The following is a 22,958-nucleotide window of genomic DNA, read 5'->3' on the forward strand; positions in this document are numbered from 1 at the left end:
ACTCCAGCTGAGACTTTTAAGGCACTTCCAGGCCAGCCTTCACACAGGCCAGTGCTGCCCTGTTGGCACTCTGTCTGTCATGTTCTGTCACCTCCCTCCAGGTGCAACTGAGGGGCAGAACGCAGCTCAGCTTTCAGGGGAGAGACGGACTTCATGCAAACACAGTTATAGCCTTCATGCTTTTCCCTTTTCCTAGTGGAGCTCAATTCCAGCAGCACTGAACCTCAGTACGAGAAAGACAAGGAGCTACTGGAAAGGGTCCAGTGGAGTGCCACAGAAATAATTAGGGGTCTGGAGCCTCTCTCTTATGGGGAGAGACTGCAAAAAGTGTGCTTTTTTAGTCCAGAGAAGACCGAGAGGGGATCTCATCCATACATATAAATATCTCAAAGGCAGGTGCCAAGAGGATGGTGCTAGACTCCTTTTGGTGGTGCCCAGTGAGAGGATGAGGAGCAAAGGCCATACACTAATACATAAGAAGTTTCATCTAAACATGAGGAAGTACCTCTTTATGTTGAGGGTGGCAGAGCCCTGGAACAGGCTGCCCACAGAGGTCGTGGAGTCTCCCTCTCTGGAGACATTAAAATCCCACCTTGACATGTTCTTGTGCAACCTGTTCTAGGTGACTTTGGCCTTGGCAAGGGGTTTGGACAAGATAATCTCTAGAGATCTCTTCCAACCCTAACAATTCAGTGATTCTTGTGTGATTCTGTGATCTAGTCTAATAGCCAAATGCTGAGGCAAGACAAATTTGGGACAAATTGGTTTTGGCTATGGAAATCTGTAGCTTTTATATCCTATAATCAGCTTAATGTGTGTTACAGTTTGGCAGTTTAGGCCAATGGAAAGACAGCCCATCAGACACCTAGGTTTGCTTTTTCCTCTTCTGGTATTAAACTTGACTAAAGTCAGTGATAAAACTCTGTAAAGCTGGCTAAACTCAAAGAGGGCTTTCTTGAGACCAACAGAAATGGGTGATATCAAGGCTCAGTTAACACTGCACACAGAGAAAGTCAAAGCCATCCAGATTCATTATCCTGGGGATAAAGGCATAAGAACTGCCTTCGCGGGCCAGTCCAGTACCTGCCAAGCCCATCAGGGCCTGGCAGCTCTAACAGGAGGAAAGGCAGCTGACAGAGAGCATGTGAACCTGTCTGTGCTCTGCCCCGCCGCCTGGGCTTCCCCCCAGGACCTGGACCGATTCTTTTGGTCTTTGACACCCCTATTCCTTGCAGTATCTCTTCTGGAAGCTTTTTCAGGGTTTAGTCTAGACTCCTTGGCCCAGCCTGATCCCATCAGCCTCGTCTCCCGCGGCACCAGGTTACCACTGTTCTTACCCATTGGAATTTGCCTGCCTTTGCTCAGTTGCTCCAGCTGACTGCACAGCTGTGGCTCTCGGATTGCGGGGTGCGCTGAGCAGCGGGTCTGCATCGCCGCCCGGTGGTTTTGGAGGCTTGGGGAGAATCCCTCCCAGCAGACGGGACTTGCGGGTACCCCGTAGCCTTGACTCCTTTCCATGTGCACCTTGGTGAATCATTTTCTTTCCCCCCCAACCAGCTGAAGCGCCCTTCTTTATTACTATTTTCACCTCCGCGTCCCCGCCGCGCTGCCCGGCCCGGCCCCCCCGCCCCGCCCCGCCGGGCACCGCCGCCGGACCGGCCCGGCAGGAAGCGCAGGGCGGCGGCCGCAGGTGTTCCCGGAGGGAGCTGCGCGTTCCCGCACCGCCACCACCCCACCCCCAAAATCCTCCGACCAGCGGGCGGCTCGTATTCCCTCCCCCGCCGCTGCCCGCTACAGGCGGTGCCAGGGTCAGCCCCGTGCCAGGCTCCAGCCGCCGGCGCTGGTGCCCCGGCGCGGTGCAGCTGGGCTGGGAGGCGCTTCTGGGAGAGGCACGGGGAGGGGCTCTGGGGCTGCCTTGTGCCGCTCACGCCGCAGCTCCGGAGGGGTTTGTACGCGGTTCTCCCTGTTCTGTTTTCATTGATGAGTCAGTCTTAAGGCAGCTTTTGGCTAAATATATTTTTCAGACAGTTCCCTGGCAACGACTGGACCGAAGAAAACCTGGAGCAGAAGCTGCTTTTCTGTTGCTGTTGGTTTGTTGGAGGCTGGGGTTACCTGCTTGGTGGTACTTGCAGCAGTACTCTATGCCAGCCGACGGTGACTTCCAGGAGCATCTCTCTGCTTCTCTTACGGAGGTGAGGTCTTATCTAGAGGGCTTTGCAATGCAGATCTGACATGACTCCATGTAACTTGGTGCTTGAACCTGAAATGCTTACTTGATCCTGTTCATGGTGTGGACCCATGGACCATCGTGCTGGTAAGAGGTAGAAGTGTGATGGAGTCTTCAGACTGTACAGGAGATACTTGGTACTGCCATTAAAGCTCCGGGGTCTGTTCAGGGGAGTTGAGAGTGTTACTTCCTCCTGATGATCATTTGTGGCAGGCAAAATTAGCTTGGAAATGAAGCTTTTGGGTGTTACAGAAACTTAGCTGAGGAACACTTTCACAAAGGGTGCTTGTTGTTGGCATTTGTGAATGTGTTCACCACCAGGATCCATGGCCATGGGAGTCAACTAAAAGAATTTCAGTAGCTTTCCAAAAAGAGTGAACATTATCAGTAGTTGTCTGTAAAGCTGATGTGGGAACAGGAGTTGGCAGCAATAAACATGATGGTGCTTAGCAAGCGCTAGGGTGGGTAAGCCTTCTTTCAGTCATGAGGGTAAGTTGTTCCTCAGAGTGTGAGGTTGGGCAACATCTCTGTGTGCTCTGTTGTATTATCTCCATTCACATGTTGTCATACAGCTGGATGTTGTGTTTAATAGTTTTGTGTCTGCAGTTAGATTCCCACTAACTCAACACTGCAACAATTTATTTGCTTACATATTTGCTTCAGGTATGTTAGTGTCTGAAACTGAAGTTTAAAAAAAATGCAAAAAATTATTTGTAGATACTGTTCTGGAGTGTTGTTAGTTTTCATTATACAGGAGCTGTGGGTGTTTGCAGCTCTGAGCGGAAAATCACACCTGTCATATGGTGAAGCACTTGAAAAAGTGCTCAGAAGCATGGCAGAATTGATCCTTACATATAATCAAAATTCATCTGAATGCATACCTGAGCAGCTGGCTACAGCTTTTAAGTTGGCCCCTTCTCTGAGAGAAAAGTGGAACTAGAGATCTACACAGATCCCTTCCAGCATGTTTTTTCTCTTTTGCACCTTGTGTTCCTCCTGGGACCCAGGTGGTTACTTTGGCCACGGAGCAACCAAGTCTCTTTTGCAGGGATCACAGAATTACTTTCTCTGATGCATAATTGATCATGTGATTCCATCCTACTGGATGAAGAACTAACACACAGCATACAGGCTTTTTAACAAAAATATTCAGCTGACACAAATTAGTTGAAAGGATGCTGCATAAGGCTGGATTTTTCTCCAGACACCATAGTTTAAAGTATTTGTTGAACATTCAGTGTAATTACCAGGACACGCTTGCCTCCAACCCCTTGACCTAAGTATGTGCCTACCCCCAGAGCTTTTTATCTTGCCATGTTTTCTACAACCATTCCTTAACATTTTAAGTCCTGAATGCCCTCATTATTGCTATTGATTTTGTATGCTCACAGGCTGTACTGATTTTTCACTCAAAAGATTATTTTTTATTACTGTTTCTTAGTTGCTAGTCCAGGCTAATTTAGAAATGAAAAAGGAAGAAAGCAGATATGTAGAGGTCATCTGAGCAGAGGAAGGCAGGGAGCAATGACCAAAAGTAGAGTTGGAGATCTCGGCTGGGTAGTTTGAAAGCTAGGGTATGTTTTTTTGTTGTATGCTAGATGTGAGCTTATTCCTTCTTTTTTATTTGCTTCAGGTTCTATAACGATGATATAATCAGGATCTGCTGTTACTTATTTACCTAAAGAATTTCCCGTTTTGATCTATTTCCTGAAAGAGATGAAGAAAGGACCAGAAAGCGGAGCATGTCCCCTTGCAGCTTTAGGAAATTTAGTGGAGTCAAATCCAGATGATAACAGGAGAAATGGAGCCTCAGTGAAAGACAGAGATGTGCTTTCCTCTCCTGGAGAACTGGAAAACATACAGCTGAAACCTAGCAAAGAAACATCCAGAAAAAAACTGTGTGGCTATTTAAATAAGCTTGGCATCAAGGGGCCAATCAAGACCTGGAAGTCTCGCTGGTTCTTTTACGATGAAAACAAATGTCACTTACTGTACTACAGAACTGCCCAGGACATTAACCCTTTGGGGTCTATCGAGCTCTCCAGTGCCAGCTTTGACTGCAAAATGGAAAATGGGGAAGGGATTTTTGAGATCAGAACACCAAGCAGAGCTTTTACTTTGAAGGTAAGGGGCAGCATCTTCTTGTAATGAAACATTCCCAGTCAGGACAGACAGATTTCTACTAAGGCATCTCTTAGCTTGAATTTCACTTTTGTCCTCCCAGCTTGGATCATTACCATTTGGACCTAAATTACTTGCTTGATTTGGCAAGGGTGGGACTGCAATATGTGTGAGATGGCTGTTGTTTAACAGAATAGGAATAAAACCTGAGATGAGATGGCTGTTGTTTAACAGAATAGGAATAAAACCTGAACTATGTGCTGAATTAAAGCAAATGGGGAGTCCTGCAGTCCACACATAATGTACTGAACTGAAATGAACTCCCTTGTCTAAAATGATTGTTCCAACAGGAATCTTTGCTAGATTTTTATCTCCGTGAAAGTTGCTTTTAAGAACCTCTGTGGGTGATTCCTGTCTAAAGTAATTGTGACATTTCTGCTTAGCCTTGGAGCATAGTAAACCAAAACATGTTTAAAGTTAGGTCAACTGTCCACTGAGATTCTGCTACGTAAGGCCATACTAAAGATTTACTCTGTCCTCCCAAATCGGGGTTAGGACCAGAGGATACAGGTTCAGCATAGATGCAGCTGGCCTTTATTTCTGCTGACTTGTGTAGCAAAGTGGTAGTCATCCCCTCAGGATATGTCTCATGCTGATGAGATTATTCCCTTCCTTTTCCTGTTTTTTTTTTTTATGTTAGGCAATCAGCAAGCAGGCAATGATGTACTGGCTGCAGCAGCTGCAAATGAGACGTTGGGAATTTTGCAACACTAAGAGCAGATTTCCTGTGGGCAGCTCCCAGCTTGTGAATGAACCTCTAGCTGGCAGAACAAGTAGGTGTTGAGTATGTCGGCTTTTCTGTTGCTTTCAGCACACCCTCCATGGATGGTGTTCCTCATCTGTAAGTGGGCAGAGGTTTTGGCCAGATTTTTAAATGCATGTGCCAACTATCAATGCTTGGTCAATATTTGGAACTTCTGCCTTATTGTGCATGAAAGTGAATAAGCTGCCCCCAAATCCACAGCATGTGTTTGGAGATGTCCAGGTATTATCTTATGATCGTGCATTCCATCTTGATTTTCCTCACACATCTGAAGTGTGCACATTTGGTATATTCCCTTCCTCTTGCTAGGCCTGTGAAATTTAGAGTGAGCAAGTTTATTTTCAGCAGTGGTATGAAGATGTTCATTCCTAGAAGTGGTGGTACACAGATGGGTGGATCAGGGGAGGGTACAAACAGGGTGTCCACCTGTTTAGTCATGACTAGATGCACATTTTGTTTGAGACAAATAATTCCCTACCTAGTAAGTGTCTGCTCTGAAAGGTTCTGGGTACCTTGGCATTTTGGTACAGCAGGGAAAAATTTGGTAACAAACTGTGGAGTGTTACCCACACATTAAAACTATGAAACGTGATTTGAGATGTGGAAAGAGAATGGCAAAATCTCCCTTACTTATTTCTCTAGGCAGTTAAAAAGTTTAATTGTTTAGGGTTAGTCGTTCTTATATATATGGTTGAAATCACTTGGTTGTCCTCAAATAGATGATTGTATTTGTACATGGAAACTTCTGTAATTTGATGGAAAACTAAGGAAGACTGCTCTGTTGCCCTAGTTCCACCTGACCATTTGAACATAGAATGTACACCTGTAGTAAAATATTGTGGCTCTCAGGTTACATGAAGGAGCCAAAGTCCAATGGAATTGTATCTTGCTCATTTGCTTTTGTGTTCTGTTTTGTTTTTACATAGATGTGGTTGACAATGATGACTTTCTGCCTTTGGTGAAAACACCAACAGAAGCAGTGGGTTTAAAGGCAGCATCTCTGCCTGCACCCCAAACATCTACTGCTTTGCAGAACATCTCCCTTAAGCACCCTTGGACAGAGATACAGTAAGTGAATGAAGAGAACTAGATTGCAGAGTGCAGTTTACATGCTGGTCTACCACTATGTGCCTTCCTTACCTGTCATGTGTTGTTTGAAACAGGACTCTTGCCTAGGTGGAAGAACTGTAAATCAGCTTTTTAAGGATATTCCAGGGTAAAGTAAACTTCCTACCAGAGGGTCTTTCACATACCCCAGTTCTGATGCATTTCACATCATCTTGCTCTTTTAGCAAAGATCCTAGTGGCAGACCTAGGACTTGGTTAAGCTCTCTTCAGTGTAAGCAGTGCCTTGCATGCCTGTGATGCATCTGCACAGCAGTTGTGGAAGGGCACAGGGTCAGGTTGAGCTGGACTCAGTAGGTAGTGATAGAAGCCCATTAGCACTTTTCAGTTGTTTCAAAGGACCTTGAATGTAGTGCATTCTCTAAAGCAAGAGCTCCAAGGAAAAGGTTCTTGAGCCTGTAATATGGCCTGACTGCACAGTTTACTCCTCCTCCTCCTCCTGGATTTTAAGTTACAAGCCTTGGGCAGGTACAGTTGCACAAAAGCAACCCTATCAATATCTCAGTAGGTATTTCCTAATCACTTATTTACATATAACCAAAAAAATGTGTAAGTGGCACGGGTGTAGTAGGTAGCCAACCACCTGCCAAATATTTTTGTTTGGGAGGTTGCCTGTTGTTTTTTACCACCACTGCTGTGGCTATAATCTGATGCCCATAGGAGGAAAGACCCCCATGGGACCAGTGAGTATCACAGTCAGCTGTACTATTTTGCAGGCTATGCATTTTCTCCTACTCACTAATTTTTGATTAAAAGTAACGCAAACATTATCTCTTCCCTCACCCCCCTAACTCTCCAGCCTTGCTTTTGTGAGCCTGACTAGCAATAGTCTCTTCAGGTTCAAATTGTATTGCTCCCCTGGTTTTGTAAACATCTCTCCAGTCTCTCTCTCACTGTCAGGCTGGATCTTCATGAGTGTAACATGTCTGCATCCCTGAGCTTCTGCAGTCTGAGGGGAAAAACAAACTGCAGCATGAGGTAGAGAAAATCAGGAAAATTGCATTAGATGAGTACTAACTGCAGACAACAGGGGTTGAAGGTCTGCTGATCTTGAGGGCCAGTATGTTCTCTGATGTCAGTAACGTCTGTTCTTCTGCTCTGGAGCCAGTAACAAGGCATAAGGAGAACAGTATCTAAATGGTATCTTCATTTACAGTTAGGAAAGTAGCAGACAGTGAGTCTTTTGCAGACCTCAAAATGGGGCTTATTTTGTTTTAGCTGATGGGCAGCATGTGAGGAGAAGGGAAAAGACCTGTATGCATACCTTTTTGCATAGGTTTTACAGAAAATACTTGTACATTTGTGGCTCTGTATGATGCTGTAAGTTATTTCTTAGTGCTTTTGGCAATATCTGATAACAAGCAGCTGAAACAAACTGTTTCTGGGTCTGACTGCAAATTTGTTCCTGAATCTTTCTATTCCATTTAGTCTATTGACTTGGTTGTGGCAAGGTTATTTATTAAATGTGGTTTGGAGCACAGAACCCATGGCTGCTTCAAATGTGATCCTTGTCCAAGTTTTGGCTGTGCTGTAGGTAGCTGAGCTTTTCTTGGCACTTGGGGATTTCTGCCATGTGCTAAGGGAAGGGGCAGAGAGAGGGAGGTAAAAAGAGAGGGAAGGAGAAAGAGAGGGGAGAGAGAGAGGTGATGTTGGTCTACTGTTACCTTTGATCCCTCTGTTTCATCTGTTATGTGTAGGACTCAAACACATGGGGAAAGATCACTGGATTTTACATTTCTGTGCTGGTACTGATTTTGTGGCATCTTCCTGATTTACAGGAGTTTAAGCCTTGCTCTCCTCAGATCCACCAATGCTGTGAAGAGTTCATTTTTCAGCACATGAAGGAGAGAGATTTTGGGAGGCGAAGTGGGAATTAAGGGGAGGTAGAGGTATTGAGTAGTTTGAATGTGCACTGACTGCAGTGATCATGACTTCTCCTGTTCACTAGCCTGTCTTGATCTCTTCTTGTTTCAGAAACACTGTCTACAATATCTGTGGCTCCAAACAGCTCTGGGGGAACAATGAGAATGTCTTCAGCTTCGATGAATTCCAAGAGCATCCTGCGAACTTGGATGAGGAACAAGAGGCGGAAGTGGAGGCAGGGTGTGCAGGTGATTGTCACTGAGCTGTGTGAGCGGGTCTGAGCATGATGCCTTTTAGTAGGAATCAGGACTTAGCAGGAATGGGAAGGAGAGGGTGGCAAGTTGTCAAGGGATATGAAGACTCTTATCACATTGTCTCAAGTCTCTTCTTGTCTTGTTGCCACAAGAGTGGCTCTTTTGACTCTGCTTCAGGTTGCATCTGTCTATATCTTCTACCTCTGCAACCTTCTTCAGAGGCAAAAAACCCCAAAATCCATGGTGCCAGACATATTTCTTTGAGATAGAATCGCTGCACAGGCAGAGGCTAAGCAGAGCAGCTCCACTGCATGCTTACCTCTCCATGGTGGTAACTTGCATTTGCTTTGGGCAATATACATGAGGAGGGTGCAACGTGGGTTAACAGGTACGATAAAACTGCACAGCTTCATTTATTCTGGGCATACCTGTGTCTCATCCCCACTGTTTCAGCTTCAATCCTGTGGATCCCAGCAGGTCAATTTTCCTTGTCCTGTGTGTCAGCCTTCTCTTGCTCCCCTAGAGCAAGACTTGGGAGTCCAGAGTAGCAAAGCAATTCTATGTAAATTAAGCCTATCTCTCTTCAGTTAAGGAAGGAACCCTGGAGGATGGAAGGATGGAGTCCAGGCTGAACTGGATTAGGAAAGCCAGGTGGACAAACAGTGGCTTCCCAGGCTCACATGAAGAACTGTCCAGGGAGAGGAACCCAATGGATAAAGTGAGTGTTCTACAGCAACAGATCCTGACACTGACAGAGGAAGTCAAGTCACAGAAGGTAAGTGTGGTAAAGAGACTGCTGCTCCTAAGGGCAGGGCCCTGAGACTGGTTGCAGGGACTCCCTGTACGTTGGTCTTAGGCTGAGAAGTGCTCAGCAGGCACTAATGGGACCACTTGAAGCTCCTGGTGTTACCACTTTGTGTGTGCCTGATTGTACCCAGCACAAGGGAGGACCTCCAGCCATTACTAGGAAGTGCAGCCATCTAGAAGAGGGAGGTAAAACAAATCCAAGTGTGCTCTGCTGGTGTCTTGCTCGTGCATCTCTATTGCTCACTGAAGGTATGAAATAACAGTCCTGAATAGGTACTGTGACACTGGCAAGAACTGTCAGGAGGAGTCATGCTGTTAACAAGTCATTCTTTTTGAACAGTGAACCACCATTAAGATGTTATTTGACATGAGTCACTGCAAGGGCTGTCTCTCATGAATGACACTGTTCTTCACAGACGGGGAGCAATGCCAGGTCCTCCACTAATGATGATGGTAATAATTCCAGCGGAAGAGACAGGAGAGCCAGGTCCCACGCTGGGCAGTCAATTGCACCCTTGATTTGCTTTTTTAAGTGTCTGAGATGGCAAAGACTGAATCAGCAACGTGTTGCTGGGGCAAGGTTTCATGCCTTTGGGTAGGATGGAGCCAGGGAGGACTCTGGCAGTGGGAAGATTAAAATGGATACTGCAATTACCTCCTGGTAGCACAGGAGGATGCAGACTGCATTATTTCCCCCCGATTTTACCACACTGCTGACCAGATCTCCAGGTTCTCTGCTGGGCCTCCCAGGAATGATTGTAGGAAAGCCAGAATTCAGACAATGTGAGCAGCAGCTTCTGTGCTACAATCCACATAAAGTCAAGTCATCTGCAACCTGCTGCAGAGACCTTTCAGGCCCAGCTCTGCGAGCAGAACTTCTTTACTATGGTGTCAATGTGGTTTTAAGATTTCTGCATTCAGTTTTCCTTCTGAAATGAGTTAATTTCAAGATCTTGAGGACGTTTCACTGTTGGGTCTGTGCTGTGCTGTCTGTGCTGCCATTGCCCTGGGCAGCACTGTGATGTGATGACTTTGCATTCCCTTTCCAGGAGCTGGTTAAACTTCTTCACAAAGCTCTGGAGGCAGCTCAGCAGGAGAAGCGAGTATCTAGCATGTATCTCACTGCAGCAGAAGATAAGGACAGGCTGGAGCTGGTGCGCCACAAAGTGAGACAAATAGCAGATCTGACTAGTCGACTGGAAGCTCTTGAACAAGAAAAGAAGGAACTGGAGCAGATACTTACTTTGAGAGACAGCCACATCCAGGAACTCAAGGAACATGTGCAGCTTCTGATGGAGAAGAACCATGCCAAACAGGAAGTCATCATGGCCTTGACAGAACAGATGGCCCGAGAGCTCTCTGACCCCCTGCAAGAAGACAACACTGTCACTGCAGAGACGTTGTATAAGCAACAGGAGGAGATTGAGCACCTAAAGGTGTGTGAGACGGCACAGATCTTTTGGGGGATCCCATTTCTGTTCCCTCAGGTTCAGTGGGAGGGTGTTTCTTGTGGGAAGCACAGAATATGCTTCTGCTAGTTGTTCCATCTGCCTTCAAAGGAGAAAGGCTGGAAGGGGCTCACCTGATGCCATTAGAGTGCTGAAAAAGCTTCTGGGTCTGCTTCAGCTCAGAGCCTGTTTTGTTTGACTTTGCATCATCATTCAGTGCTTGCCTCTTTCTTTGCTTTCTTTTGTTTCAGGGCTGCAGTCTCACTTGCTGCCTTCACTAACTTGTTCCCCTGTGTTTCCTTCTTGAAAAAAAGTTTCCCAATACATCCTGGTTCTTTCAGATCCATCCTGTTGTATGTGCAGAGTTATAATGACCAGTTAGTGTGAGGTGGAGAATTGCCCAAAAAGCCACTTGCTACATTGTGGGAGAGTGTTTTTGCTGTCAGCCACGGGGCTGAGATTTGTTTCCTTTAAAAAAAAAAAAAAAAACAAAAACAAATCAACCAACCATATGAAACCCAAACAAAGCACATATATTCTACATCTTATTTAGATGCTTCTCTAGCTTTATATGACCTGGATGTCTCCGTGTTTTTTAAGCATATACATGAATTTAGCATTTTCAAGTGTCTTGACGATGCATGACATTCCTATTTAATGTTGTGCCTTGGTTTTCTTTGTAGGCAATATTTACCCTGGGGAGTCATCTCTGCTCCCCAGAACACAAAATTTTTAAGATACTTTATTGTCCCTAACATAACCTGGTGTCCCTGAAGTGGGAGGCATTTTAAGCCCCCCAAGAACTCTCCCTGTATGACTCTTTTGCTTCATGGCAGGATGATATAGATGCATACAAAACCCAGAATCAGTTTCTCAATTCGGAGATCCACCAGGTTACTCGACTCTGGACAAGTGCTGCTGAGAATGAAAAAGCTCTTCTGATGAAGGTAAGGCAAAATGACCTTCTTCCTTTGGTGTGAACTGTTACTAATTTATTTTCAAAATTGGCACTAGAATGGATTTTGATCTACCAGGAATAAGCTTTCTTCCCAATGTCTTTTTTTAGTGTGATCTTTCTTCTGCTTTGTGTTGTTCCCAAATTAGACATGATCATTTTCATTCTGCAATAGAAGTAAAATACCTGCAAAGTTCAGTCTTAAGGGTGCTGAAACTTAACCCAGATTCCTGCATTTCAACTATGCTTTTGTACACAAATGAAAAAGCAACACTGTGTAGGCAATCAGAAGAGGTTCCTGGGAGCTGACAGACTTGAGTCCTGGCTCCATCTAGTCATGGTTTCTCTGCTAGACCTGGCATTGCCACGTGGCAGCAGTCTTCAGGTCCTGCAGTTAGATCAGAGTTTTTATGTTTTTCTTAAGTTTTATTTTATTTCTAGCCTTGTAAGTGTGCATAACCTAGTTACTCTCAGACTTGTCTAATCCTACCTTTTGGTCTTGAACCACTTCCAGGGCTGGTGGTGTGTGCTGGCATTTGTTCTGTGGGTTTTGCCAAGGTTTTACTTCCTTGGTTTTTAGGGTATTGTCATGAAGGAATGTTTTAGGTTGCTTAAAGAATCACTAGCAGAGCTATCAGCTAAAGCAGGTGTAATATTAAAGAGAAAGCACGACGAAGTTTGTTGGCAAGGCTTGCTCTACTACTTACTGGATGGTTAAAGCACACAGAGGAAAACTAGTACTAAAACCTAAAATTGATAAATCGAAAACTAAAATCAATCAAAAATGATCTGTGTGGAGGCTGGAGATGGAAAAATGTAAGGATGGGAAAGGGTAAGGATAAGGGAGACCCTCCCATTGAGTCACAGTGGTCAGCGTGGACTCCTTGCCAAACTGAGTCCTGAACTTGACTAACAGTTTAGGCCTAAAGGTTTAATAGCGTTAAGCTTAGCAGCACTTAATCAATAGTTTAGTTTAATAAAAGGTTCATACAGAATTTACTATAGCACAGAAGTAGCCCACTTGTAGGCCTAACTTACTTACAAATCTATGGTACTTAAGAATCTAGGAGAGCAACACTCATAGTGGATTTGCTGTAGCATATTCCCACTTGCACACACACAGACCTATGGAGTATGTACAAGGAATACACCTGTGAAAACTTCCCCTCGAGTTCAGTGAAGTACTCACGTTGGGTGACTTTGCATCTTCTCAACAGGCAAAGAGTGGAGCCTCAAGGAGTGGGGGCATCAGCTCAGGGTCTGTGGTCATCGTTTGGTGGTGGTCCTCCAGGTATAGCAAACTTGAGAGCTGTCTGGCTCTGAGACGTGCCCCACTCAGAGGGAGGTTGCTGGTCACAGGCCACTGCAGTCTGGGAGAGCTCAAAGGATCTCACATAGGATCACAAGAGAGTGGGCTTTAGTCATAGTAATTTTCCATCCTGGCTGCAATTCGGGCTGGTAACTTTCTTTGAAAGTTTGGTAACAAAAATGTTATTCCACTTGGGTTTGCAAGAAAAATAAGTTTCCAGTGCTGTTCATTAAAAACCAGGAACTCGTTAGACAGCAGAAATTCCTGGGAGCAGACAATGTTTCTGATAAGCTCAAGAGCAGCTTAGCCCAGGTCCCGTTCATCAAGGCTGAAGCCTAATGAGCATTTCTGAGATCATAGTGTGGCCTGAGGTGGGGGATGCACCACCACAGGTATGTCTCCACAGCTGTGGATTCTGGAACAGGGCAAAAAGGTGTTTCTGAAGTGTTATTGCCATTCTTAAATCTGTTTGCTTTCTAGTTCTTAGAAACCCTGCCTGCCTCCTAACTTACTGCCCTCTCTGATCCTGAAACAGCCATAACCTTCAGAAAGGAAGTAATCAGACCAGCCCAGCATGGTGCTCAGTGTGAGGCAACATGCTGATTAAAGTGGTAGTATGAAAGTCTCCCATGCTCCTTCCTGTCCCCTCTATATGCAACCTAATTCTCTCCGTGGTTTCTGTTTCATTCTTGTTTTCAACTGCTGCTTCCACTGAACAGGAGTCTTCACTGAGCTTCCTTTGAGATACTGGGTGAGTCTTGTCACCTCTGTGGCTGCAGTCCCTCACTTGTGGAGTGGGCTAAATCATCATTCATTTCTTCTGCTTTGTATGCCCAGGAGTATGGTGGTGTCAGGTACTGTCCTGGTATTTGAACTCAACTGGGCTTCCTGTGCTCGAGAAACAATGTGTACCAGTGCCATGGGACTGGGGATGCTGAGGGGCATGTGGCACCTGGTCTGTGGTGCTGCCATGTATCCTGAAAATGGTATGCTTATGGCCCGGTCTCAGGAGCGGTGTGTTTTGTCAGGGCACAGCTCAGTGTGGTGTACACAACTTGTGTGAGGGGCAGGGAAAATGACTGCTGAGAATTCAGATGCAGTGGTTGCTCTTGGATTGTGTCCTGAGTTGAGCTGGCTGGAATATGGCCACCCACTGATGTAATGCAGTAGCTAAAGTAAGTGATGATGTAGTAGGTCTCACACTCAATAAGCAACTTCTGTTGCATGCTGGTCCTGCAGTATGTGCTTGTTGATAGACCAAGGTGATTCATTCGCATCTGCAGTTCCACTGACTGTAGAAAACTACTGAATGTGTTTTCTGGGGCTTTCTGTTCAGCAGTCTTTGCTTTTTGTGCAGACCAGGCCAGTAGAGAGCAGTGGCAATGCAGGAAGAACTCCCACTGAGCCAGCTTTTTCCTTCTTGTTTCCCCATCAGTGTGCCTGCCTGCAAGCAAGAAACTGCCAGATGGAGAGCAAGTACCTGACAGTCTTGCGGAAGCTGCAGGAGGCTGTGCCTGGCCTGCCCAGCTCCCATGCTGAGTTGGTGAAGAATCTCATCCAGGAATCGCTCCAGTGGGATGTGAAGGAAGAAGCAGAAGAAGGTTTTAACTTGAACCCTGTAAGGTAAGAGTCAAGAGCTTGGGAATATTAACACCCTTGTAGAAGCCTGTCTATGAAGGGGAATGTGCAGGCAAGAGAGATCTGGGAACATTTTTATAGCAGGGACTTGGAGTCACAACATAGCAGAGGAAGTTGAGGAAGCTGGTTTGGTTTGGTGTTCTGGAGACCATGAATACCTGATAGCAGCATATCACCATAGGTAGGGGAAGTTAAAGATGGTACAGCTGAACTTTTCTTGCAGTGGCAGATACTATGGCAAGTGATGACAGCCATGGATTGCCTGAGAGGTGAATAGTGGACATAAGGATGAACTTTCTCTGTAGGAGAGGCCACCGGGTAGCTGGGACATCTCTGTCCTTAGGGATTTTCTACTTCCAGCATTGCCCTGTGCTAATCCTGGGGACAGCCTTGCAGTGAAGGTGGGCTGCACTAGAAACCTCCAGAGAGCCTTGCCACCAGCACTGCTGGGGTCCCTACGTGTGTTTAAGCCTTCCTGCCCAGTCAGTGCTCCTGTTCTGTAGCTGTGTCCATTTTATCTGTTTAATGAGTCTCGCAGGTTCTGCAGATAGTTTTGGAGATGAGACCCCTAGGCCAGGCTTGGTCCCTCTGTCAAGCATGTGATGATACCTTACAAGTATCCCACCCTGTGGATGGATGGTGCACAAACCCTCAACAAGCTGTACTATCAGCACTCCTGGTGTGTTCCAATTGGTAGGAGATTTTCACTGTGTACCAGGAGACATCAGAAAGGACTGTGGATCTCTGTTCTTTGGTCTGATGCCCCAAGGCCTTTGCAGTCCATTCCTACAGAACTGTGTCTGCCGTAGGACATGGTAGGGAGGAGGTACACAGGGTGAGCTAGATACTCCCTTAGGGGCTGGGGAGCTGTGAGAGAGGTCTGATGAGGCTGGGCCACAGCTCAGAACAAAGTTACAGTTGAGTCTAAGCTTGTATGCCATTGGTGGAGGCTCCCATTGGTCCTCAAGGCTCTGAGACAGTGGGCATGGCAGGCTGTCACATGCTGCTGCCAGGGAAGTGAGGAGAAGTACCTGTGCTCTGGCATGGGTGATGGGAATGTGGCAGCAGGCTGTAGCTGGCATGACCCCAAGCAGTGTCCTTGACAGAGGTACTAGCACTGTCATTTGAACTAACCACTGCCTTGTGTTCCCCCAGTGAGTATGATGAGTATGGGTTTATGACTGTACCTGACTATGAAATCGAGGACTGGAAACTTCTGGCCAAAATCCAAGCCCTGGAGATAAAGTCCAACAAACTGAGGAGCCAGGAAATTGTGGAGAAGCCCCTCCGTGACAGGTGGAACAGCATCGGGGAGCTGAACCCCTCTGCAGAGTTGAAGAGCCTGATCCGCAGTGGCATTCCAGTGGAGCATCGGCAGCGGGTGTGGAGGTGGATTGTCAGCCGGCACTGCAGCCGCCTGCCTGACCACTACCAGCGGCTGCTGCAGCAGAGCAGGAGCACTGAGCACCCTGCCTGCCGCCAGATCGAGCTCGACCTGCCCCGCACGCTGACCAACAACAAGCACTTCTCCTCTCCCACTTCCCAGCTCATTCCCAAGCTCCGGAGGGTATTGCTGGCATTCTCCTGGCACAATCCTGCCATTGGATACTGCCAGGGACTGAACAGGTGAGAAGCCAGGTATGCTGCTTCTTCATGGAATAGCACTGAAAAGGTGTAGACACATACTCCAGGCTGCGATGCTTGCCTCTCTGGAGTTCTGTCCTGGATGTAGGTATTTCCCTACAGAATTCTGCATTTGGTGTCTTTTTTTTTTCATCCAGTGTTGTTGCTGGGATCCAGCAAGCAGCAGGATGCACTTGTTTAGTGTCTTTGTAGTTACAGAATAGGAAGGAACAGCTGTAGGAGGTAGGGTGAGGCAGTCCTAGAATAACAACATGAGGCTGGGGGCTAAATTTTTAAGTTGCAATGTACTCAGCATTGGTGATTCCTTTGTTTGCTGAGAAGAGTTGAGGGAAATGTCGTGAAGTGTTAAGATACAAGGGAAGTGCAGCAAATAACTCAAGGAGAGGCTGAGGAAACTGAGGTGGTTCTTTCTGGAGAAGAGAAGGTTCAGGGAACCTAAAAGCTTCTTTCACTTGGCAAAGACAGCTATAGGAAAGGTAAACACAGACTTCTTAGAATTGTCCTACGAAGTGAAAAAGGCACCAAGCACAAGCTTCAAGAAGAGAATCTCCAGTTGGAGCTTTTCACATGAGGAATATCTGTATAAGCTATTTCTGTTTTTCTTTGTGTGGTCTTCAGAAAGACATTTTCCACTCCAGAGAACCCTTGATATTAGATGTCATCTCTCCAGTCTGTCTGAAAGGGATAAATCAGAGCTAAAGGAAGTAAGGGATATAAAAGAATGTATGGGAAGGTGAACTACATCGCATATGGAGTACCTCTGAGTGAGCTCTTTCCTGTATTGAAATAGCCAAAATCAACACATTACTAACTTCAGCAGCTTTACAGAAAATTCCATTAGGTGGGAAACCCAGCTTTGTCACACCAGTTCTATATTTTCTGACAGAGGTACATGGGAAAGAAAATCACAGCCTTATGGTTCCTTCAGAAACATGCAGAACAGATCACTTTTCTCTCTGTCCAGCTGTCCTGATGCATTGGATATTTTGGATACTGATGAACTGAAGACATGCCAAAAGAAGTCTTGTATTCTTCAGTTCATATGCTGGCTGATGACACCTCCTCTAGTGTTGTATTGCTTCACCGTGTCTTGTCCATCACAGATTGGCAGCTGTAGCTCTCCTGGTCCTGGAAGATGAGGAAAGTGCTTTCTGGTGTCTAGTCCATATCGTGGAGAACCTAATGCCAGCAGACTACTACAGTGACACACTGATAACATCACAGGTGAGCTGTGCACCCTCACATTTGCTTGGACTCTCACACAGTGCTTTACAGTAAAGGTTTAAAAGCGAGCAGTCAACTTGTGGTGCGTTTGATTTCTCACAGGACAGTGATTCCACTTTGCAATCGTTTCTATTGGAGAGGTGTTGCAGACTTGAGAGTACAAAAGTGCTAGCAAAATTGATCCCCAGCACTAGGAAATTGGGTACTGCTCCTTGAAGGTCAACTTAGTCAGAAGGAAGATGCCATTAATTCCACAGTTACTATTTTAAGGAGGGCTTAGTAGAGGTGAAGCAGCAAACTTTGATATGAAGAAGGCACCATTCTGCAGCCCTTCTGATAAAGGTAAAAAGGTATCTTGTAAAAAAGATACCTTTTTTGAAACTGCATTCTATCTTTGGAGTGCTGTGTGCAGGAGGATGAAAATACTGAGATTTTTTATATTCACTGTACTTGCCTCAGTTCATGATCAGAGACAGTGTGTGTTCTTGCTTTGGGGCTCCCTGCAGATCAGAAAGCCCTCTGGCCATTTGAGAGAGTCTTTTTTAGAAAGACTTCCTGAACTCATGGTTGGTCTCTGAAAGTGTAGCCAAGATCCATGTAAAGAGGAAGGTCTAGGGTGATACTTTGCGGATTGGCTTGTTCCAGCTTTGAGTTGGCTGGAAAACTTAAGGTTCTTGCAAATTTTAAAGACAAAGCGTATTACCTCATCTGGTTTGTACCACAGTGCCACACTCAAGTGGGCTGACACAGCTGGGGCAGTAGTACGATATGGCATAGGGAAAGACCTAACCATAGTCCTGCTCCTTAGCGCTTACCCTCTAGAAACCACAGCTCTGCTGACATGAAGCCTTTATAAACCTGTGTCAAGGATCTCACCAAGTACATTCTGGGTTTTGGCTCGTGCAGGCAGAAGCAGAGCACAGGCAGTACTTGGACCACAAAGAGACGCTAACTGAGTTCGGGTCCTGCTTGTAAAGTCAAAGGCATTCTAGGTGTTCATTCTGTAGGGCCATGTGCAGTCATTCAGACCTGGGCAGGTTTTAATCCCTGTCATTCAACTGGTTGCTCATGATATTACAGAAAATCCCAGGAAGACTGGTGCAAGAAGATGTGGCAGCATTTTTCTTCTAGACTTTGAGATTAGGAAGGAATATGATCCTTTTGAGTGAGAAGAATGTGCGTATATCTGCTTGTATCTCAGCCCTTTTTCAGCTCCACACTGGGTGCAGTGTGGAAGTACATTGCTCAGTAATTTTGAAGGGCTGGGAGACAAAGGATGCTCTGCTCTTCCTGGGGTGTGGTTCACTAGAAGGCAGCACCAGTGATGGCCCCAACACGCAAGGGCCACTGTCCTGTTGCACAGCTCCTCCTTCATTACTAGGACTGCTGTTGACTAGGGCTTAGTAGTTTTCTTTTTTGTCAATTTTAGGTAGATCAGAGAGTCTTCAAAGACTTCCTGTCCGAGAAGCTGCCTCGCCTCATGGCTCATTTTGAGCAGTATCAGATTGATGTGTCACTCATCACCTTCAACTGGTTTCTGGTGGCCTTTGTGGACAGCCTGGTCAGCGACATCCTTCTGCAAGTGTGGGATGCCTTCTTGTATGAGGGAACTAAGGTACAACTCTCAGTCTAGGCCTCCCTCACATCTGCACCACCTCTGTGACATGATGGCAGGGCAGTGGACATACGTATGTATCAGAGGTGTGAGGTTGAACCCCTTCTCCTTTCCTGCCTGTTTGGCGGCACACCTTGATGTCTCTCAGTCTCCTGTGTTGTCTGTGTACTTGCTACCAGTAGGCAGACCTAACCCCTGATACTTTGCAGAGTATCCTTGGCCCTTTTTAGCAGGTAGTTGTGCTACCAAACAGCTTTCTGATAGGCCATGGCACCTCCTGTTCTGTGACCTGGACACAAGTAGTATGACAGATTCAGGGAGCATGATAGGCAGTTATTATCTGAAAATGTGTGTCCTGCATTGCCCCTGTGCATAGGGAGAACTGGACATGCCTTATGAAATCCTTGTGGTATCCTTTTGTAGGTCCTGGAATTCTCTTGGGCTGTAAATTAGCTTACAGAGGGTCATTCTGAAATTCGCTCTGTGCTTCTTTAGGCTTGTCCTAGCATAGCCTGTTGAGAGCAGGAGTATCCCAGGGTCAAGCCTATGCTGCAGTGCTGTGTGCCTGACCCCATCTTTCATGCCAGCAGCGCCTGCTCCCTCAGCTGCTTAAAACTTGTCAACTCAAATACATTTCAACCCTCCAGGTCATTTTCCGCTATGCTCTTGCGATTTTTAAATACAACGAGGAGGAAATCCTGAGAATTCATGACAGTGTGGAGATCTACCAGTACCTGCGCTTTTTCACAAGAATGATCGTGGATGGCAGGTAGGACTGTGAGTTGTAGACAACCTTCCATCTGAACAAGAATTGTCACTGATCTACTAAGAGAGATGCATATGCATTGAGAGGTCCATGGGACATGCATCATTTTGTCTCTTTTTGACTTTCCCTTCCTGGGATTACTTAAAATATTTTTGGCCCAGGCAAAGGCACACTGCAGCAGAGCAAGCCCCAAATTCTGTGTCAGCCTCCTTTTTGTAGCAACTGGAACTTGTGCTACTGCTTGCTGCATTTCACTCAGCTGTAGTTGAGATATTTGGGTACACAGCACAACTCACAACCTTTAATGGCAATGTGTCTGAGGTGAAGATTCCCATGTTCAGAAGAGCTCAGCATCAGGAATATTCCTCCCCGAGAGGCCATCAGAATTGGCATCTGATCCACTGTCTTTTGACTGGTGGCTGCACACTGGTACCTTGGTACCTGGTGGTGTGCTATAGGTGTGTTTAAAGTGTTGCTTGGGTTGGTGTGAGAAGAAATTGCCTGTGATTCCTTTAAGCCTCTGCTGCTTGGTGGCTTTTGAGCCCAGAGAGCTGAAGTGTGAGGTCCTACTCTTTACCTGCCTTGGGATACCCGTGGTGTATCTGTTACCATGTGTTACCAGCCAGTAAATCAGTTGACCAGACCTGTGTTTTCTATTGTAGGAAGCTGATGAACATTGCCTTCAATGACTTAAACCCCTTCCCCATGAAACTGCTGAGGAACCGTCGGTCAATGCACAGGGAAGAGCTGGAGGCGGAGCTGTGTGAACTGGAACAGATCAAGGCAGCCTATGTAAAAGAAAGAGCAGAACAAGGGCCTCAGGACCCAAAGGAGGTTGCTAGTGAAGAGGAAGAAGAGATTTAGCAAAAATAGGGTTGGCCCTCCCTTCCCTCCTATCTTGCAGAAGGTCATCAGTTGTAAGAGATAGACCAGAGGGGGAAGGGTGGTCACAGCAGGAGCTCGTCTGCCCCAGGAAGCAAGGCTGTAGTTCCTTGACCATTTGGGGACAAAGTCAAACTCTGTAATGGATTGGAAGATGTCAGAGGAGTTTATTCTCTTCTGTACTTCTCCCCATTCAGCCCAGCCTGTCCTGTACAGTTCAGGATTACAGCTGAGGGTGCACAGGAAGTATCGGTTGTTGTACGATGACATGAATTGACGTGGTGCAAAAGATTCAACCAGGCAGGGCTTTTCCACGTTTTTCCAATGGAGGCTTGAGTGAGATCTTTATGTACAAGTAAAATCACTGGAAATAATGAACCTAGAACCCTCCCTCATTGGTACCCAAAGCAGATTGGTTAGGAAGAAAGCCGCTCTTCGAAGGCATGGTGCCTTCAGTGGCTAACCTGCCAGGAGAGCGTGTGTTTAACGTTGCAGTTACTGGGTCAAGACACTGCGTCCAGGTGAATGTTGGGTCTGAGGAAGTCCTGGAAGCTGGAGAACATCACCCCGTTGGATTTAGGCTCAGACATGGGAAATGGGTTGTGGGAGAGTGGAGTTGTCTCTACAGTTTGATTCCCGTGGAAATCCATGGGAGCACAAGATGTGTCTCCCTGTCTGGCTGGGAAATGCTGGGAGCTCTCTCTCCTCTTTATTTAGCTTTGAGCAGAGCCATCTATGGATTGGCCTGACCCTGGCAGCACTCTGCCTTCCGGAGGTGAGTTTGCTCTGTAGAGGAACTCTCATCCCAGTGTGAAACCAACAGCAGCCTGGCTTCAGGCAGGGCCTGTGTTACAGAGACTTTTACTGGGAACGACTGGATCTTCTGATGGCCTCACGCTTGGCCAGGATGAGTGTGTGGCTGTCTCTCTCTGCCCTACAGTTACTGTTTTCCTGTGCTGATATCCCTGGCTTATGGCACTCTGGGAATGAACCTGCAAACCACAGGGTCTAGGTCACAACAGATGACCTGATTTTCTTTAGAAAAATCATTAATTTCCCCTGAACCCAGGTCTAGTACACAGAGATGCCCTGTCTGCCTTTGGGAATGGGGTCTGATAGCCTTCTCCCTTGCTTGCCCATCCCCTGGGCTGGATGCCCTGCCTGTGCGGCTCAATCCTCCACAGACCCAGGATGAGTCAAGTGCTTCAGATAAATACAATTTCTTTTCCCTAACACAACGCCAGATCCTGCAGCCCCACTTTCCTGCTGAGGGGTGCTTTATTCCAGGTGTGCCTGCAGTGCTGGCACTGACAACATGCAGCAGACCCTGCTGTAATGGGAGCTCTACTCTGTGTTTTTAGACTGACATTGAACCCCAGTGGATTATGCCTCCTTTAAACATCCTGTGGTTGACAACCCAACCCTTCAAGCTGTCAGTGCTTGCAGAGGAAGGGGAAAGAGGCATTCATAGCCCATAGCGTCCTCAGCCTGGTGCCACAGACTGGTGGAAACAGCACCAGCCTCTGTTCACTTGAGATGTGTGGTCTGCCTCAGCTCTGCCTTAGGCACAACTGGACAAGTCAACCAGCTTCAATGAATTGTAGAAAACTGGGAGAGAGCTGTGGAGGCCAACTACACAGTATGGAAGTAATCAAAGTGGAAATAAGGTTTTGGGAAGAGTGGATAGATCCTCTGCATGTCACTGAGAGCTGCACACATTGAAAGTGCGGGATGAGAAGAAAATGTTACTGGAATCTTATAACAATATCTCAAAAAATGCACTTGCGCCGCCTAGGTAAGGTAGCCTAGAAGGCAGAAGGTTTTTCCTCACAGATGGTATTGCTAATCTAATTTACTCATACTGTTATGTGCATGGGTGTGCACAAATACGGATTTTTGCTACTGCTACAGACATTATCTTTTAAATCAAGACCATGTAAATAACAAGTTTACTTAAATTTTTTTTATTCCTAGAGCTTTCTGCAACAGCTTAAAAATCTTTCCTCCTGATTTGCCCTTATATTTATTAAAAAAAGCATTTGAAACATGTATTATTAGACCAAACCATAGCCAGATTATCTCTATGGTATATAATAAACTTTGGTCTATGTGGTATATAATGACCTGTTAAAAAATAAACACCTCTGAAGTAAATGTAAGAACCAAGGTGTTGTCCCTGGTGGGAAATTCTGAGAATAATTTTTAATTGAAATCAGAAGGGAAGGGCATCTCAGGGTTTTTACAAGTTTCTTTTCTT

General features: G+C 46.1%; 1 protein-coding gene across 4 annotated transcripts; it reads left to right on the forward strand.

The window, feature by feature from the left end:
* The first annotated feature begins 1,828 nt into the window (after positions 1-1,828).
* On the forward strand, positions 1,829-21,666 carry TBC1D2 (TBC1 domain family member 2). 4 transcript variants are annotated; one of them, XM_027663704.1, is made up of 15 exons: positions 1,829-1,945; positions 2,025-2,192; positions 3,861-4,351; positions 5,049-5,181; positions 6,098-6,239; positions 8,271-8,407; positions 9,001-9,188; positions 10,270-10,656; positions 11,505-11,615; positions 14,368-14,555; positions 15,726-16,196; positions 17,318-17,438; positions 18,868-19,053; positions 19,701-19,822; positions 20,482-21,666. In XM_027663704.1, exons 3-15 carry the CDS (start codon positions 3,944-3,946, stop codon positions 20,681-20,683), a joined length of 2,796 nt encoding a protein of 931 aa, XP_027519505.1. In that variant the 5' UTR covers positions 1,829-1,945; positions 2,025-2,192; positions 3,861-3,943; the 3' UTR covers positions 20,684-21,666. The 4 variants fall into 4 exon arrangements, 3 of the variants coding, with proteins under 3 accessions (XP_027519505.1, XP_027519503.1, XP_027519504.1); XM_027663702.1 differs by having other exon boundaries at positions 1,835-1,945; positions 3,944-4,351; XR_003530949.1 differs by lacking the exons at positions 19,701-19,822; positions 20,482-21,666 and adding an exon at positions 17,577-17,780 and having other exon boundaries at positions 1,835-1,945; positions 3,944-4,351; positions 18,868-18,930.
* The last annotated feature ends 1,292 nt before the right edge of the window (positions 21,667-22,958 follow it).

This window comes from Corapipo altera, unplaced genomic scaffold, assembly GCF_003945725.1.
Source record: "Corapipo altera isolate COAL_440 unplaced genomic scaffold, ASM394572v1 61129, whole genome shotgun sequence".
NCBI classification, from domain to species: domain Eukaryota; kingdom Metazoa; phylum Chordata; class Aves; order Passeriformes; family Pipridae; genus Corapipo; species Corapipo altera.

What these genes read in the sequence shown, in the direction of transcription:
- TBC1D2 (XM_027663702.1), top strand. Translation starts at nt 2,142, where the DNA reads ATGCCAGCCGACGGTGACTTCCAGGAGCATCTCTCTGCTTCTCTTACG. An exon ending in CACCCTTGGACAGAGATACA is followed by an intron (nt 6,240 to 8,270) that starts GTAAGTGAATGA and finishes TTCTTGTTTCAG; the next exon opens with AAACACTGTCTACAATATCT. An exon ending in ACACACTGATAACATCACAG is followed by an intron (nt 17,439 to 18,867) that starts GTGAGCTGTGCA and finishes TGTCAATTTTAG; the next exon opens with GTAGATCAGAGAGTCTTCAA.